General features: G+C 45.3%; 1 protein-coding gene across 1 annotated transcript in view; it reads right to left on the bottom strand.

The window, feature by feature from the left end:
- Positions 1–698: 698 nt before the first annotated feature.
- wdr18 (WD repeat domain 18) overlaps positions 699–18,027 on the bottom strand; it is a gene marked incomplete at its 5' end in the record, with an annotated part of 20,089 nt that continues 2,760 nt past the window's right edge. Inside the window, 8 exons of the mRNA XM_079221215.1 lie at positions 699–980; positions 1,448–1,516; positions 2,008–2,165; positions 10,848–10,972; positions 11,207–11,271; positions 11,530–11,673; positions 12,085–12,226; positions 12,518–12,651. Of these exons, the coding sequence (XP_079077341.1) occupies positions 852–980; positions 1,448–1,516; positions 2,008–2,165; positions 10,848–10,972; positions 11,207–11,271; positions 11,530–11,673; positions 12,085–12,226; positions 12,518–12,651 (966 nt within the window). The 3' untranslated portion in view covers positions 699–851. The remainder of the gene's footprint in view (positions 981–1,447; positions 1,517–2,007; positions 2,166–10,847; positions 10,973–11,206; positions 11,272–11,529; positions 11,674–12,084; positions 12,227–12,517; positions 12,652–18,027) is intronic.

Genomic DNA, 18,027 nt, shown 5'->3' with positions numbered 1-18,027 from the left:
GGCACTTGTAGGGTCTGGCCCTTGTAGGCCCTTGTAGGGTCTGGCACTTGTAGGGTCTGGCACTTGTAGGGTCTGGCACTTGTAGGGTCTGGCACTTGTAGGCCCTTGTAGGGTCTGGCACTTGTAGGGTCTGGCCCTTGTAGGGTCTGGCACTTGTAGGGTCTGGCACTTGTAGGCCCTTGTAGGGTCTGGCACTTGTAGGGTCTGGCCCTTGTAGGCCCTTGTAGGGTCTGGCACTTGTAGGGTCTGGCCCTTGTAGGGTCTGGCACTTGTAGGCCCTTGTAGGGTCTGGCACTTGTAGGGTCTGGCCCTTGTAGGCCCTTGTAGGGTCTGGCACTTGTAGGGTCTGGCACTTGTAGGCCCTTGTAGGGTCTGGTACTACATTTCATTTGGCTGACGCTTTTATCCAAAGCAACTTACAATAAGTTAATTAAACCATGAGGACAAACGTCTACAAATATTGTCTGATTATTTTATTTTATACTATTTATTCTGATTGAACGTCTTCAGGCTCTTTTAAAAGATTCTATTTACTGTTTTTGTCAAAAAGACTTAACAAAACGAAATGTTTGATGAATAATTCTGTTAATATATATATATATATATATATATATATATATATATATATATATATATATATATATATATATTAACAAGGCAGTAGTCATGGCAGAATCAAAATGGACAAGAAATTCTACGAAAACAAAATACTTTTATTTTTTCTAACCATAATCATCACAGATTGTGTTTCTGTGTGTACATGTTCATGTGTGTGTCTGTGTGTCTATGTGGGCTTGGTGAGCAGTGTGTGTGCACTGTGTGTGTGTACAGTGTGTACATGTTGCATGTGTCTATGTGGGCTTGGTGAGCAGCTGACTGGAGAAGTCGTACAGGTCTTTGTTGACCTTCTTCAGAGTCTGAACTTCCTCCTCGAGCTCCGACACTCGAACCTTCGTGTTCTCTCCGTCACCGAACAGGTTCTGAAACAGAACCAGAACCGACTCATCAGATAGAACCATACAATCATAAAGCATCTACAGACGTGGTTCATGTGATGACATCTACAGACGTGATCCGTGTGATAACTACAGACATGATCTCACTCCCATAGAACAGTTAAACATAACATGAATCATTAAAAACGGCTGATAACTGATGAATAATACATTATTATTAAAAGTGTTGATAATCAATGATTATTTAAGTGTATAAGTGCTATTGATTATTTAAGAGAGCAGACATCCCGTCTCCTTTTTTTTCAGGCCGTGTGACATTTTGTATTTTTGTCTCTGACATTTAGTTTGTTTACAAGCGCTGACCTCTGACCTCTGACTAACACATGCGAGTCTGTTGAGTCACATGGTGCCTCTCTGACCGAAACCCTGATGAGACGTGAAGGTAGAAAGCAGGTCACACCTGGTGGACGCCTTAAGCCCCGCCCCCTCACCTTGTCAGTCACAGCGTTCATCAAACATTGCAGCCTATCAGCTTTCTGCAGATACGTCAGCTCGTCCTCCTGAAAACACAGGGAGAACATTTCAAAATAAAAAATAAAAATGTATGTTTACCCGTTTTCAAACAGCTCAGCTTTCTGTTTGCAGAATAAAGTGACATCACACTAGGCCTGTGCTTTCCATAAGGTATGAATGTTTCATATCGGCAGAGCCGTTGTCGCTCTTCAGCAGGCAGCAACATGTAATGTTCACCTCAGCGGTCGGAGCTACTTATTGTCATGGTTCGAACTTTAGTCATGGTTATAACTTCATAACAACAATTAATAACCCACAACTAACGCTCTTTAACAGGTAAAACACCACGACACAACAGTTTGAAACTCATCAACATTTATAAAATTACACCGCCGAACTGCAAAAACACACTGTGATGTACCGTGAAGCCGCCAGCATCTTATAAAATACCGTGATATGAATTTTTGGCCATACCGCCCAGCCCTTCATCACACACGTGGCTCACAGATGGCATCGTCTCACGGGTCACCTGACTCACCTGTGCGTAGAGCCCCAAGCGGACGCACACCTCGCCCGACTCCCCGCCCTCGGGGGCGTGCAGGTGTCGGTTGAAGCGCGGCAGAGGGATGGCGGGCCGGCTGTCTGGCAGAAACATGTTCGCTGGAGCCGCCACGATGATGGCGTTCGTCACCGGACCTGAACACACAGACAGGAAGTGATGTCAGAGGACAGTGTTACTACAGAGACTAAATGAGGGCCAAACACTCACGTCTTTAATAATCTGCACCTCCTGATTCGTTTCATTATTGATTAATCTGCTGCTTTATCATTTTTGTGTCTTCAGATGTTTTCATAAATGGTTTTGATAGATGCTTAAAATAATTCATCAGGATTCATTTTCAGTTAAATGATAACAGCTGGTCTACCTTAAACACCTTCACCTCTACACAGCTACACCTTAAACACCTTCACCTCTACACAGCTACACCTTAAACACCTTCACCTCTACACAGCTACACCTTAAACACCTCTACACAGCTTCACCTCCACACCTCTACACAGCTACACACCTCCACCTTTACACCTTCACCTCTACACAGCTACACCTTAAACACCTTCACCTCTACACAGCTACACAGCTACACCTCTACACACCTACACCTCTACACAGCTACACCTCTACACCTTCACCTCTACACAGCTACACCTTAAACACCTCTACACAGCTACACCTCTACACAGCTACACCTCTACACAGCTACACCTCTACACCTTCACCTCTACACAGCTACACCTTAAACACCTCTACACAGCTACACCTCCACACCTCTACACAGCTACACCTCTACACACCTCCACCTCTACACCTTCACCTCTACACCTTCACCTCTACACAGCTACACCTCCACACCTCTACACAGCTACACCTCTACACAGCTACACCTCTACACACCTCCACCTCTACACCTTCACCTCTACACAGCTACACCTTAAACACCTTCACCTCTACACAGCTACACCTTAAACACCTCCACCTCTACACCTTCACCTCTACACAGCTACACCTCCACACCTCTACACAGCTACACCTCTACACACCTCCACCTCTACACCTTCACCTCTACACAGCTACACCTTAAACACCTTCACCTCTACACAGCTACACCTCTACACACCTCCACCTCTACACCTTCACCTCTACACAGCTACACCTTAAACACCTTCACCTCTACACAGCTACACCTCTACACAGCTACACCTCTACACACCTCCACCTCTACACCTTCACCTCTACACAGCTACACAGCTACACAGCTACACCTCTACACAGCTACACCTTAAACACCTTCACCTCTACACAGCTACACAGCTACACCTCTATACACCTCCACCTCTACACCTTCACCTCTACACAGCTACACCTTAAACACCTTCACCTCTACACAGCTACACCTCTACACAGCTACACAGCTACACCTCCACACAGCTACACCTCTACACCTTCACCTCCACACCTCCACACAGCTACACCTCTACACCTTCACCTCTACACAGCTACACCTCTACACAGCTACACCTCTACACCTCCACACAGCTACACCTCTACACCTTCACCTCTACACAGCTACACCTCTACACCTCCACACACCTCCACCTCTACACCTTCACCTCTACACCTTCACCTCTACACAGCTACACCTCCACACCTCTACACAGCTACACCTCCACACCTCTACACAGCTACACCTTCACACCTCCACACAGCTACACCTCTACACCTTCACCTCTACACAGCTACACCTCTACACCTCCACACACCTCCACCTCTACACCTTCACCTCTACACCTTCACCTCTACACAGCTACACCTCCACACCCCTACACCTTCACACCTCCACACAGCTACACCTCCACACAGCTACACCTCCACACAGCTACACCTCTACACAGCTACACCTCTACACAGCTACACCTCTACACCTTCACCTCTACACAGCTACACCTCCACACCTCTACACAGCTACACCTCCACACCTCTACACAGCTACACCTTCACACCTCCACACAGCTACACCTTCACCTCTACACAGCTACACCTCCACACCTTCACACCTCCACACAGCTACACCTCTACACCTTCACCTCTACACAGCTACACCTTCACCTCTACACAGCTACACCTCCACAGAGCTACGCCTCTACACAGCTACACCTCTACACCTTCACCTCTACACAGCTACACCTCCACACCTCTACACAGCTACACCTTCACACCTCCACACAGCTACACCTCTACACCTTCACCTCTACACCTTCACCTCTACACAGCTACACCTTCACCTCTACACAGCTACACCTCTACACAGCTACACCTCCACAGAGCTACGCCTCTACACAGCTACACCTCTACACCTTCACCTCTACACAGCTACACCTCCACACCTCTACACAGCTACACCTTCACACCTCCACACAGCTACACCTCTACACCTTCACCTCTACACCTTCACCTCTACACAGCTACACCTCCACCTCTACACAGCTACACCTCCACACCTCCACACAGCTACACCTCTACACAGCTACACCTCTACACAGCTACACCTCTACACCTTCACCTCCACACCTCCACACAGCTACACCTTCACCTCTACACCTTCACCTCCACACCCCCACACAGCTACACCTCTACACCTTCACCTCTACACAGCTACACCTCTACACAGCTACACCTCTACACCTTCACCTCTACACAGCTACACCTCTACACAGCTACACCTCTACACCTTCACCTCCACACCTCCACCTCTACACACCTTCACCTCTACACAGCTACACCTCTACACAGCTACACCTCTACACAGCTACACCTCCACCTCTACACAGCTACACCTCTACACAGCTACACCTCCACACCTCCACACAGCTACACCTCTACACCTTCACCTCTACACCTCCACACAGCTACACCTATACACAGCTACACCTCTACACCTTCACCTCTACACAGCTAAACCTCTGCACCTTCACCTCTACACCTTCACCTCCACACCTCCACAGAGCTACACCTCCACACAGCTACACCTTCACTTCTACAGAGCTACACATTCACCTCTACACCTCTACACAGCTACACCTCCACAGAGCTACACCTCTACACAGCTACACCTCTACACAGCTACACCTCTACACCTTCACCTCTACACAGCTACACCTCCACACCTCTACACAGCTACACCTTCACACCTCCACACAGCTACACCTCTACACCTTCACCTCTACACCTTCACCTCTACACAGCTACACCTTCACCTCTACACAGCTACACCTCTACACAGCTACACCTCCACACCTCCACACAGCTACACCTCTACACCTTCACCTCTACACAGCTACACCTCCACCTCTACACAGCTACACCTCCACACCTCCACACAGCTACACCTCTACACCTTCACCTCTACACAGCTACACCTCCACCCCTCTACACAGCTACACCTCCACACAGCTACACCTTCACCTCTACAGAGCTACACCTTCACCTCTACACCTCTACACAGCTACACCTCTACAGAGCTACACCTCTACAGAGCTACAGAGCTACACCTCTACAGAGCTACAGAGCTACACAGCTACACCTCTACAGAGCTACACAGCTACACCTCTACAGAGCTACACCTCTACAGAGCTACACCTCTACAGAGCTACACCTCTACAGAGCTACACCTCTACACAACTACAGAGCTACACAGCTACACCTCTACACAGCTACACCTCTACAGAGCTACACAGCTACATCTCTACAGAGCTACACCTCTACACAGCTACACCTCTACAGAGCTACACCTCTACAGAGCTACACCTCTACAGAGCTACACAGCTACACCTCTACAGAGCTACACCTCTACAGAGCTACACAGCTACATCTCTACAGAGCTACACCTCTACAGAGCTACACAGCTACAGAGCTACACAGCTACAGAGCTACAGAGCTACACCTCTACAGAGCTACACCTCTACACAGCTACACCTCTACAGAGCTACACAGCTACATCTCTACAGAGCTACACCTCTACAGAGCTACACAGCTACACCTCTACAGAGCTACACCTCTACACAGCTACACCTCTACAGAGCTACACCTCTACAGAGCTACACCTCTACAGAGCTACACCTCTACAGAGCTACACAGCTACATCTCTACAGAGCTACACCTCTACAGAGCTACACAGCTACACCTCTACAGAGCTACACCTCTACAGAGCTACACCTCTACAGAGCTACACCTCTACAGAGCTACACAGCTACACCTCTACAGAGCTACAGAGCTACACCTCTACAGAGCTACAGAGCTACACCTCTACAGAGCTACACCTCTACAGAGCTACACCTCTACAGAGCTACAGAGCTACACCTCTACAGAGCTACAGAGCTACACCTTTACAGAGCTACACCTCTACACAACTACAGAGCTACACAGCTACACCTCTACACAGCTACACCTCTACAGAGCTACACCTCTACAGAGCTACACAGCTACACCTCTACAGAGCTACACCTCTACAGAGCTACACAGCTACACCTCTACAGAGCTACACCTCTACAGAGCTACACCTCTACAGAGCTACACAGCTACACCTCTACAGAGCTACTGCGGGCTCAAAACGGAACATTAAACGTTCAGAACATCTGACGGAGATGAAGACACCAAACAAAGTTTGAATTTGATCTTCAACTTGAAACAACTTGAGACTAAGATGTGGTTCTGTAAAAAGAAGATTGTTCATTTATTTGTAGATGATTGGAAGAGTGGACTGTGGAGTAGATCAATGATTAGCTGTGAGGTGGGATCAAGTCCTCATCATCCTCAGAACTGTGCAACATGAGGAAGAGTTCCTCTGTGACGTCCAGATCAATGAAGGCAAACAGAGATGGAAACGAACAACGTTCTGCGTGAAGCAGAGCGGCGGCTCAAACATCACAGAGGACACGTTCTTCAAAAGTTCTCCAACTTCCTTTGAAGGATTTACTGTAAAATATTAAAGCTGCTCAACTTCTGAAGTAAAATATTGAAACGGCTCGAGTCTCATGTCTCTGAAAGAAACACTCGGCAGATGGTCATCTCCGACCTCACCGTGACATCATCGAGCTGATCACCGAGGTCTAGATCCAGACCTGGATCCACAACGGGGTTCAGAGACCAGATCAGAACAAATCTATTTCGAGGTGAAAAGAAGCAGCTGAGGTGAAGATGGTGGAGACTAAATATTACATGTTTGATACCTTTTACTGCAGCACTCCACTGACAGACTATCAATACTTCATATAGACTAGATCAATACTTGTTGATGGATCTGTGATCAATGTGCACCAGTCAGAATCTCGGTTCATGTCACATGGGACGAATTCTGCTTTCAGCCTTTACGTTATTTATAGTTACACACAAATATATAAATTCACACACACTTATATTCTAAGTATTTTATATTCTGAGGAGTATTGTATCATATCAGTAGTAATAATAGTACAAAATATTAAAGTTCATGCAGCATCTGCCTGGCTGCATGAATCTCAATCGGCAACCAAAGGGAAAACCTTCAGGTATCAAGATCCTCTTCTGTGGAACCACGTTCAGTCCGGGGTTTATAGTTAGGGCTGGTTCAGGTCTATAGTTAGGACTGGTTCAGGTCTATAGTTAGGACTGGTTCAGGTCTATAGTTAGGACTGGTTCAGGTCTATAGTTAGGACTGGTTCAGGTCTATAGTTAGGACTGGTTCAGGTCTATAGTTAGGACTGGCTCAGGTCTATAGTTAGGACTGGCTCAGGTCTACAGTTAGGACTGGCTCAGGTCTATAGTTAGGACTGGCTCAGGTTTATAGTTAGGACTGGCTCAGGTCTATAGTTAGGACTGGCTCAGGTCTATAGTTAGGACTGGCTCAGGTTTATAGTTAGGACTGGCTCAGGTCTACAGTTAGGACTGGCTCAGGTCTATAGTTAGGACTGGCTCAGGTTTATAGTTAGGACTGGCTCAGGTCTATAGTTAGGACTGGCTCAGGTCTATAGTTAGGACTGGCTCAGGTCTATAGTTAGGACTGGCTCAGGTCTATAGTTAGGACTGGCTCAGGTCTATAGTTAGGACTGGCTCAGGTCTATAGCTTCTGTCTATCCGGGGAGAGGGATCCTCCTCTGTTGTTCTCCTAAAGGTTTCTTCATTTTTTCCTTGTAAAAAAGGGTTCTCTCCCTTTTTTGGGGAGTTTTGCTGATCCGATGTGAGGTCCTGGGACAGGGATGTCGTATGTGTACAGACTGTAAAGCCCTCCGAGGCAGAATTGGAGTTGACTTCCTGCCGCTCAGAGAGCAACACCCCCCTCCAGAGAACCCACATCCCTTAGAGCAGGGGTGCCCACACTTTTTTGGCTCACAAGCTACTTTTAAAATGACCAAGTCAAAAAGATCTACCTACATTAATAATGCTTATATAAATAATATATTATTTATATTTATATATATATATATATATATATATATATATATATATATATATATATATATATATATATATGCTTATATGTATATAAATATACAGAGTATACTTTATATTTACAATATTGGCGTACCTTGCATAACTGCATGAACCCTGATGACACAATACAATTTTGTACATTTTTGGTCATTACATTTTGCTCTGATGACTTCACTGCATGGAACCAGCAGGGCTGCATAGTCCGGACAGCAGCTGCTGGTAGTCAGCGTCAGGCAGACCAAAGGGTCATCAGTCATGGTGGAGCGGTGTTTGGACTTAATCTTTTTCATGTGGGAAAAGGCTGACTTTAGGGCTGCAACTAACGATTACTTTCATAAACGACTAATCTATCGACTATTTTTTCGATTGATCGACTAATCTAATGACTATTTCCCATAGCAAATTAAGAATAGTAACTCAAAATGTTGGAATTTGAACTTCAAATGTATTTGAGTAACAAGATCTGAACATCATAACATCATCATAACAAATAAATTAAATAGTAATACAAATTAAAGTGCAAAAATGCTTTAAAAGTAAAGAAAAAGCACAAGTAAAGCTTTAAAGGAACTCAGCATAGCAATCAAGCCTCTGAAAGTGCAAAATAACTAAAGAATAACTGGGCTGCAAGTGCCATTCAAAGTCCAAAAGTTTAAAAAAATTGTCCATCCTATACGATAATTAAAGCGCAAGGGTTTAAAGTAAATCAAAATGACTCATTACAGTCCCACGTCTTGCTGCTCCCTCCTTCAGGGGAACACACAATTGACACACGTTTTAAATTGTAATTCAGAAACGTGAGCATATTGACATGCTCTTAGTTGGTTGTATTCTGCATGTTTAACAACATGGAGAAACTCCTGTATCTCCGGACAGAGCTCTATAAGCCGTCTCTCATCAGTGTGCAGCAGGAGGTCAGAGTGGCTGCAGTCCTTCTCCAGATGCGCACAGAACATCCGTCTTTGAAGAGCTCTCGCTCGATTAGACCATCTTTGTTGCCACATCCATGATCTCTTTCATGTTTAGCGTTGTAGCGCATAATGCTTGTTGGTGTATTATGCAGTGGTAATGAAGGAAGTCGGGGAAAACATCTCCCTGTACTTGGCAATACATCCATTCAAGCGGCCAACCATTGCGGGCGCAGCGTCCGTAGTGTTTGACATTAATTTGCACACTGGGAGCTGGGTTTTGTCGCTAAAGTTTTTTTAATTTTTTTTAATTATTATTATTTTTTAAATGGCATGCGATCTACCCGCACTACCTCCGCGATCGACTGGTAGATCGCGATCGACGTATTGGGCACCCCTGCCTTAGAGAGCAACACCCTCCCTCCAGAGAACCCACATCCCTTAGAGAGCAACATGTGGACAACCACACGTCCATCTGTCTGACGGAGGGTTAGGGTTAAGTCTCCTGGCAGCCTGTTTGAAGTGAGCAGGTTAATTACAAAGTGCCAGTCATGAACGCGGCCGGGCGCTTCTTCTTCGTGTTCCCGTCAGATGCACGATCACTTATTATGAATGAGACGGAAAGTAAAAGCTCCTCCAGAGACAGGATGACGGTCAGAAGCTCCATTAATAAACCAGCAGCAGCACAGACGAGGAAGCATTTCAACTACCGAGGGCAAAACCACCTCCAGAGACCCTGAAACATCCAGTCTCACTGGCACCAGTTCAACACACTGGCACCAGTTCAACACACTGGCACCAGTTCAACACACTGGCACCAGTTCAACACACTGGCACCAGTTCAACACACTTCGTGCCTTACATTTCATTTAGCTGAGGCTTTTATCCAAAGCGACTTACAATAAGTGATTCAGCCATGAAGACAAACTCAGAACCACAAGAATCAAGAAAGTACAATTTCTTCAAGAAAGGTAAACTACAAAGTGCTATCAGTAAGAGACATTTAAGCGCAACTAAAGCACTACTAGGGTGCTACCTTCCTTATTCAAGGTGTAGTCGAAAAAGATGTGTTTAGTTCACGGTGGAAAATGTAAAGACTTCCTGCTGTCCTGATGTTAATGGGGAGTTCATTCCACCAATGAGGAGGGGGAACAGCAAACAGCCTGACTTTGTTGAGTGTTTAGCTTGCAGTGACGGAGCTACAAGCCGATTGGCTGAAGCAGTGACGGAGCTACAAGATGAGTGAACGAGCTGGGGTGTGAGGTTTTACCACGCCCTGGATGTACACTGGACCCGACCTGTTCGTAGCACGGTATGCAAGTACCAATGTTTTGAAGCGGATGCAGGCGACCACCGGTAACCAGTGAAGGTCGCGGAGGTATCGTTATGATTCTCACTACTGACCACTTTGTGTCGGTAGGGTTCTCGTAAGGGGGCGGGGCTTACCTTTGTGGGCGAGGCAGCGGATACTCTGTTTGCTTTGGACGTCCCAGAGTCGAACCGTCTCATCATGTGACCCAGAGAGGAGGAGTGTCCCGTCCATGGACACAGAGAGACACGTCACCAAGTTCCTGAGAGACAGTCACAATAATGTAGACTATGTATACCTCCAGAGAGGATTCCTAGTGACTTCAGATCACTATCTTCTAAAATGTATTGAGGATTATTCAAACTGATCTTTCTCCGGTCTTAGTTGTCCATGTGGTTCTGGTCCTCATTGTAGCTACACCATATGTAGAGTGACTGTGGGAATGGAATAACCTTCATGACGTCTGAGTCTGGGCTGAACACCTGCTGTGTCTCACCTGTGTCCTTTGAAGACCTGGTTCCCGTCGCTGTCTGACTGGAACGATTTGTCCCGGCTGAGACTCTGCAGACGACAAACGGTTCAAACATTAAACTTTAAACACGTCTGTGGACCAGCAGCAGAACCAGCAGCAGAACCAGCAGCAGCTCCGGTTCTGCTGCTGGTTCCTCTTCAAGTCCAGCATGAGTCTCACCTGAGATAAAGGACTAACATGTAGAGACTCACCTGAGATAAAGGACTAACATGTAGAGACTCACCTGAGATAAAGGACTAACATGTAGAGACTCACCTGAGATAAAGGACTAACATGTAGAGACTCACCTGGCTGCACAGAGACACCTGGAAGATGTTTCCGTCACTGCCTCCACAGAACAGGAAATACTCGCAGGGGTCGAAGGTCACAGACATGATCTCCACGTCAAACAGGACGGACAGGAGCAGAGCGCCTGAGGCCAACTCCCACACCTGGTCACACATGACATCACAGGGGCGAGAACCAACGTCACAGCAAATATTAAACAATACATACATGTGGAAATAAGACTAATTAAAAAGCATACCCAGTAAAGTGCTTCGACCACTGCTGTATTTTGAGAGTCTCTCTCTCTCTCTCTCTCTCTCTCACCCCCTCTCTCTCCCCCCCTCCTCCTCCTCTCTCTCCCTCCCCCTCTCTCCCTCTCCCTCTCTCTCTCCCTCTCTCTTCCCCTCCCTCCCTCTCTCCCTCCCTCTCTCCCTCCCTCTGATTTATGCCAAAGGGGCTTTTATCTAAATTAAAACGCGAGGAGATGCTCAGTGTTTCAATTGATGAATCATTCTGATCGGAGAGGAGCCATGAGGGTTACACACTCTCATACACACACACACACACACACACACCTTGACAGTCTGGTCTAAGGAGGCGGTGGCCACTCGGGCCTGAGCTCCCATCAGGCCACAGTGCAGGTCTGTGATTGGCAGGGAGTGACGGGACAGCACGTGACGCGGCTCAGGGGTGTGGCTTAAATCCAGCTGGATCACACTGAAACACACACAACAGATCTGATCTATTAACCAATCAAATCAATTGATCCGATCTCCAACTGGTGCCGACTGACTGATGGAAGGGTTGCCATGGGAACAAAGGTGTCTGAAGCTGCTCACCTGTGTTAGAGCTCCACCTGGTGGACACAGTCAACCTGACACGGTAAAGAGCAACGACAGAGGAGAGCTTCTGCTTCTGATAGTAAAGGATGCACAGGGTGTGTGTGTGTGTGTGTGTGTGTGTGTGTGTGTGTGTGTGTGTGTGTGTGTGTGTGTGTGTGTTAGTTACCTGGACAGACGCCACACCAGAGCAAGGTTGTCTTTTCCTCCAGAAACAAAATGGCTGCTGTCGTCTGTGAACTTCAGACAGGTGACATCCTGATAGTGACGACTGAGAACAGCCAGCAGCTTACCTGTGGACACCTAGACCACCAGAGAAGAGACTTAATACACCAAGACCATCAGAGAGACTTAACACACCTAGACCACCAGAGAAGAGACTTAATACACCTAGACCACCAGAGAAGAGACTTAATACACCTAGACCACCAGAGAAGAGACTTAATACACCTAGACCATCAGAGAAGAGACTTAATACACCTAGACCACCAGAGAGACTTAATACACCTAGACCACCAGAGAAGAGACTTAATACACCTAGACCATCAGAGAAGAGACTTAATACACCTAGACCACCAGAGAAGAGACTTAATACACCTAGACCATCAGAGAGACTTAATACACCTAGACCATCAGAGAAGGGACTTAATACATCTAGACCATCAGAGAGACTTAATACACCTAGACCATCAGAGAAGAGACTTAATACACCTATACCACCAGAGAAGAGACTTAATACACCTAGACCACCAGAGAAGAGACTTAATACACCTAGACCATCAGAGAAGAGACTTAATACACCTAGACCAGCAGAGAAGAGACTTAATACACCTAGACCATCAGAGAGACTTAATACACCTACACCACCAGAGAAGAGACTTAATACACCTAGACCACCAGAGAAGAGACTTAATATACCTAGACCACCTGAGACTTAATACACCTAGACCACCAGAGAAGAGACTTAATACACCTAGACCATCAGAGAAGAGACTTAATACACCTAGACCACCAGAGATACTTAATACACCTAGACCACCAGAGAAGAGACTTAATACACCTAGACCATCAGAGAGACTTAATACACCTAGACCACCAGAGAAGAGACTTAATACACCTAGACCATCAGAGAGACTAAATACACCTAGACCACCAGAGAAGAGACTTAATACACCTAGACCATCAGAGAAGAGACTTAATACACCTAGACCACCAGAGAAGAGACTTAATACACCTATACCACCAGAGAAGAGACTTAATACACCTATACCACCAGAGAAGAGACTTAATACACCTATACCACCAGAGAAGAGACTTAATACACCTATACCACCAGAGAAGAGACTTAATACACCTAGACCACCAGAGAAGAGACTTAATACACCTAGACCACCAGAGAAGAGACTTAATACACCTAGACCACCAGAGAAGAGACTTAATACACCTATACCACCAGAGAAGAGACTTAATACACCTATACCACCAGAGAAGAGACTTAATACACCTAGACCACCAGAGAGACTTAATACACCTAGACCACCAGAGAAGAGACTTAATACACCTAGACCACCAGAGAAGAGACTTAATACACCTAGACCACCAGAGAGACTAAATACACCTAGACCACCAGAGAAGAGACTTAATACACCTAGACCACCAGAGAAGAGACTTAATACACCTAGACCACCAGAGAAGAGACTTAATACACCTAGACCATCAGAGAAGAGACTTAATACACCTAGACCATCAGAGAGACTTAATACACCTAGACCACCAGAGAAGAGACTTAATACACCTAGACCAGCAGAGAAGAGACTTAATACACCTACACCACCAGAGAAGAGACTTAATACACCTAGACCACCAGAGAAGAGACTTAATACACCTAGACCACCAGAGAAGAGACTTAATACACCTAGACCACCAGAGAAGAGACTTAATACACCTACACCACCAGAGAAGAGACTTAATACACCTAGACCACCAGAGAAGAGACTTAATACACCTAGACCATCAGAGAAGACACTTAATACACCTATACCACCAGAGAAGAGACTTAATACCACCAGAGAAGAGACTTAATATACCTAGACCACCAGAGAAGAGACTTAATACACCTAGACCACCAGAGAAGAGACTTAATACACCTAGACCATCAGAGAAGAGACTTAATACACCTAGACCACCAGAGAAGAGACTTAATACACCTAGACCATCAGAGAAGAGACTTAATACACCTAGACCACCAGAGAAGAGACTTAATACACCTATACCACCAGAGAAGAGACTTAATACACCTAGACCATCAGAGAAGAGACTTAATACACCTAGACCAGCAGAGAAGAGACTTAATACACCTAGACCATCAGAGAGACTTAATACACCTAGACCACCAGAGAAGAGACTTAATACACCTAGACCACCAGAGAAGAGACTTAATACACCTAGACCACCAGAGAAGAGACTTAATACACCTAGACCACCAGAGAGACTTAATACACCTATACCACCAGAGAAGAGACTTAATACACCTAGACCACCAGAGAAGAGACTTAATACACCTAGACCATCAGAGAAGAGACTTAATACACCTAGACCACCAGAGAAGAGACTTAATACACCTAGACCATCAGAGAAGAGACTTAATACACCTAGACCACCAGAGAAGAGACTTAATACACCTAGCCCACCAGAGAAGAGACTTAATACACCTAGACCATCAGAGAGACTTAATACACCTAGACCATCAGAGAAGAGACTTAATACACCTAGACCACCAGAGAAGAGACTTAATACACCTATACCACCAGAGAAGAGAATTAATACACCTAGACCACCAGATAAGAGAATTAATACACCTAGACCACCAGAGAAGAGACTTAATACACCAAGACCACCAGAGAGACTTAATACACCTATACCACCAGAGAAGAGACTTAATACCACCAGAGAAGAGACTTAATATACCTAGACCACCAGAGAAGAGACTTAATACACCTAGACCACCAGAGAAGAGACTTAATACACCTAGACCATCAGAGAAGAGACTTAATACACCTAGACCACCAGAGAAGAGACTTAATACACCTAGACCATCAGAGAAGAGACTTAATACACCTAGACCACCAGAGAAGAGACTTAATACACCTATACCACCAGAGAAGAGACTTAATACACCTAGACCATCAGAGAAGAGACTTAATACACCTAGACCAGCAGAGAAGAGACTTAATACACCTAGACCATCAGAGAGACTTAATACACCTAGACCACCAGAGAAGAGACTTAATACACCTAGACCACCAGAGAAGAGACTTAATACACCTAGACCACCAGAGAAGAGACTTAATACACCTAGACCACCAGAGAGACTTAATACACCTATACCACCAGAGAAGAGACTTAATACACCTAGACCACCAGAGAAGAGACTTAATACACCTAGACCATCAGAGAAGAGACTTAATACACCTAGACCACCAGAGAAGAGACTTAATACACCTAGACCATCAGAGAAGAGACTTAATACACCTAGACCACCAGAGAAGAGACTTAATACACCTAGCCCACCAGAGAAGAGACTTAATACACCTAGACCATCAGAGAGACTTAATACACCTAGACCATCAGAGAAGAGACTTAATACACCTAGACCACCAGAGAAGAGACTTAATACACCTATACCACCAGAGAAGAGAATTAATACACCTAGACCACCAGATAAGAGAATTAATACACCTAGACCACCAGAGAAGAGACTTAATACACCAAGACCACCAGAGAGACTTAATACACCTAGACCACCAGAGAAGAGACTTAATACACCTAGACCACCAGAGAAGAGACTTAATACACCAAGACCACCAGGGGAGACTTAATACACCAAGACCACCAGAGAAGAGACTTAATACACCTAGACCACCAGAGAAGAGACTTAATACACCAAGACCATCAGAGAGACTTAATACACCTAGACCACCAGAGAAGAGACTTAATATACCTAGACCACCTGAGACTTAATACACATAGACCACCAGAGAAGAGACTTAATACACCTAGACCACCAGAGAAGAGACTTAATACACCTAGACCACCAGAGAAGAGACTTAATACACCAAGACCACCAGGGGAGACTTAATACACCAAGACCACCAGAGAAGAGACTTTATACACCTAGACCACCAGAGAAGAGACTTAACACACCAAGACCATCAGAGAGACTTAATACACCTAGACCACCAGAGAAGAGACTTAATACACCTAGACCGCCTGAGACTTAATACACATAGACCACCAGAGAAGAGACTTAATACACATAGACCACCAGAGAAGAGACTTAATACACCTAGACCACCAGAGAAGAGTCTTAATACACCTAGACCACCAGAGAAGAGACTTAATACACCTATACCACCAGAGAAGAGACTTAATACACCTAGACCACCAGAGAAGAGACTTAATACACATAGACCACCAGAGAAGAGACTTAATACACCTAGACCAGGGTTCAGCAACCTTTCGTATCCAAAGAGCCATTTTGATTTTTTTCCACCAAAAAAAAATTGTCTGGAGCCGCAAAAATTATTTGATATCACAGCTTCTGAAGTTTTAAATATAGTCATATTATATATACAAAAAACTTGCTATTGCTATTTTACCTGTTTATAACTATCAAACAAAAAATAGTCATGTGTTGGCTACATTAAGGTTAATTAAAACTACAACTATGCAGACCTTCAGGTCTATCTATAGTTGTGGCTCATGGGGTAGAGTGTTAGTCCTGTAACTGCAAGGTAGCAGGTTCAATATCTGTCCGCTTTAGTGAGTTTTACATTTTAAACGCATATCTTTTGCTACGTTTACACTGAGCGTCCTCCTCACTAGAGCACCGCAAACGGAGGACGGATCCGTTTTTACTAACGGACGCCTCAGTGTCTCATGAGCTGACACAGAACCAGCAGCAGTAGTGGAGTTTGGAGACGTGATCCACTTCCTGAAAGTAGATCTACTTTACTCAGTTTGCTGCAGCAGTTGAGGAATCGCTCTTCTGCACTCATCTGCGCGCGAGGCGGGGCTCTGAGTCACGAGGAGCAGCTGCAGAGCGGAGGCTTGACAGCCACGTGACGCACATTTTAGTGAAAGAAATATGAAAACATTTATTTTTATTTTCAGTGATCCAATATCACCTAAAACTCCAAGATAAGAGGACTTCCCTTTAAAAGTTTTCCACTGGGCAAAAAAAAAAAAAAAAAGTTGTCTTTCTTTTTTCTTCTTCTTTTTTTGTCAAGGCCTCAGGGAGCCGCAACAGACGGGCTAAAGAGCCTCAGGTTGCCGACCCCTGACCTAGACCATCAGAGAAGAGACTTAATACACCTAGACCACCAGAGAAGAGACTTAATACACCTAGACCACCAGAGAAAAGACTAAATACACATAGACCATCAGAGAAGAGACTTAATACACCTAAACCATCAGAGAAGAGACTTAATACACCTATACCACCAGAGAGACTTAATACACATAGACCACCAGAGAGACTTAATACACATAGACCACCTAAGACTTAATACACCTATACCACCAGAGAGACTTAATACACATAGACCACCAGAGAGACTTAATACACATAGACCACCTAAGACTTAATACACATAGACCACCAGAGAAGAGACTTAATAC

The sequence above is a fragment of the Taurulus bubalis genome, assembly GCF_910589615.1.
Source record: "Taurulus bubalis genome assembly, chromosome: 7".
NCBI lineage: Eukaryota > Metazoa > Chordata > Actinopteri > Perciformes > Cottidae > Taurulus > Taurulus bubalis.
Note: the sequence above shows the minus strand (reverse complement) of the source record. Positions and strands in the feature narration are given on the sequence as shown.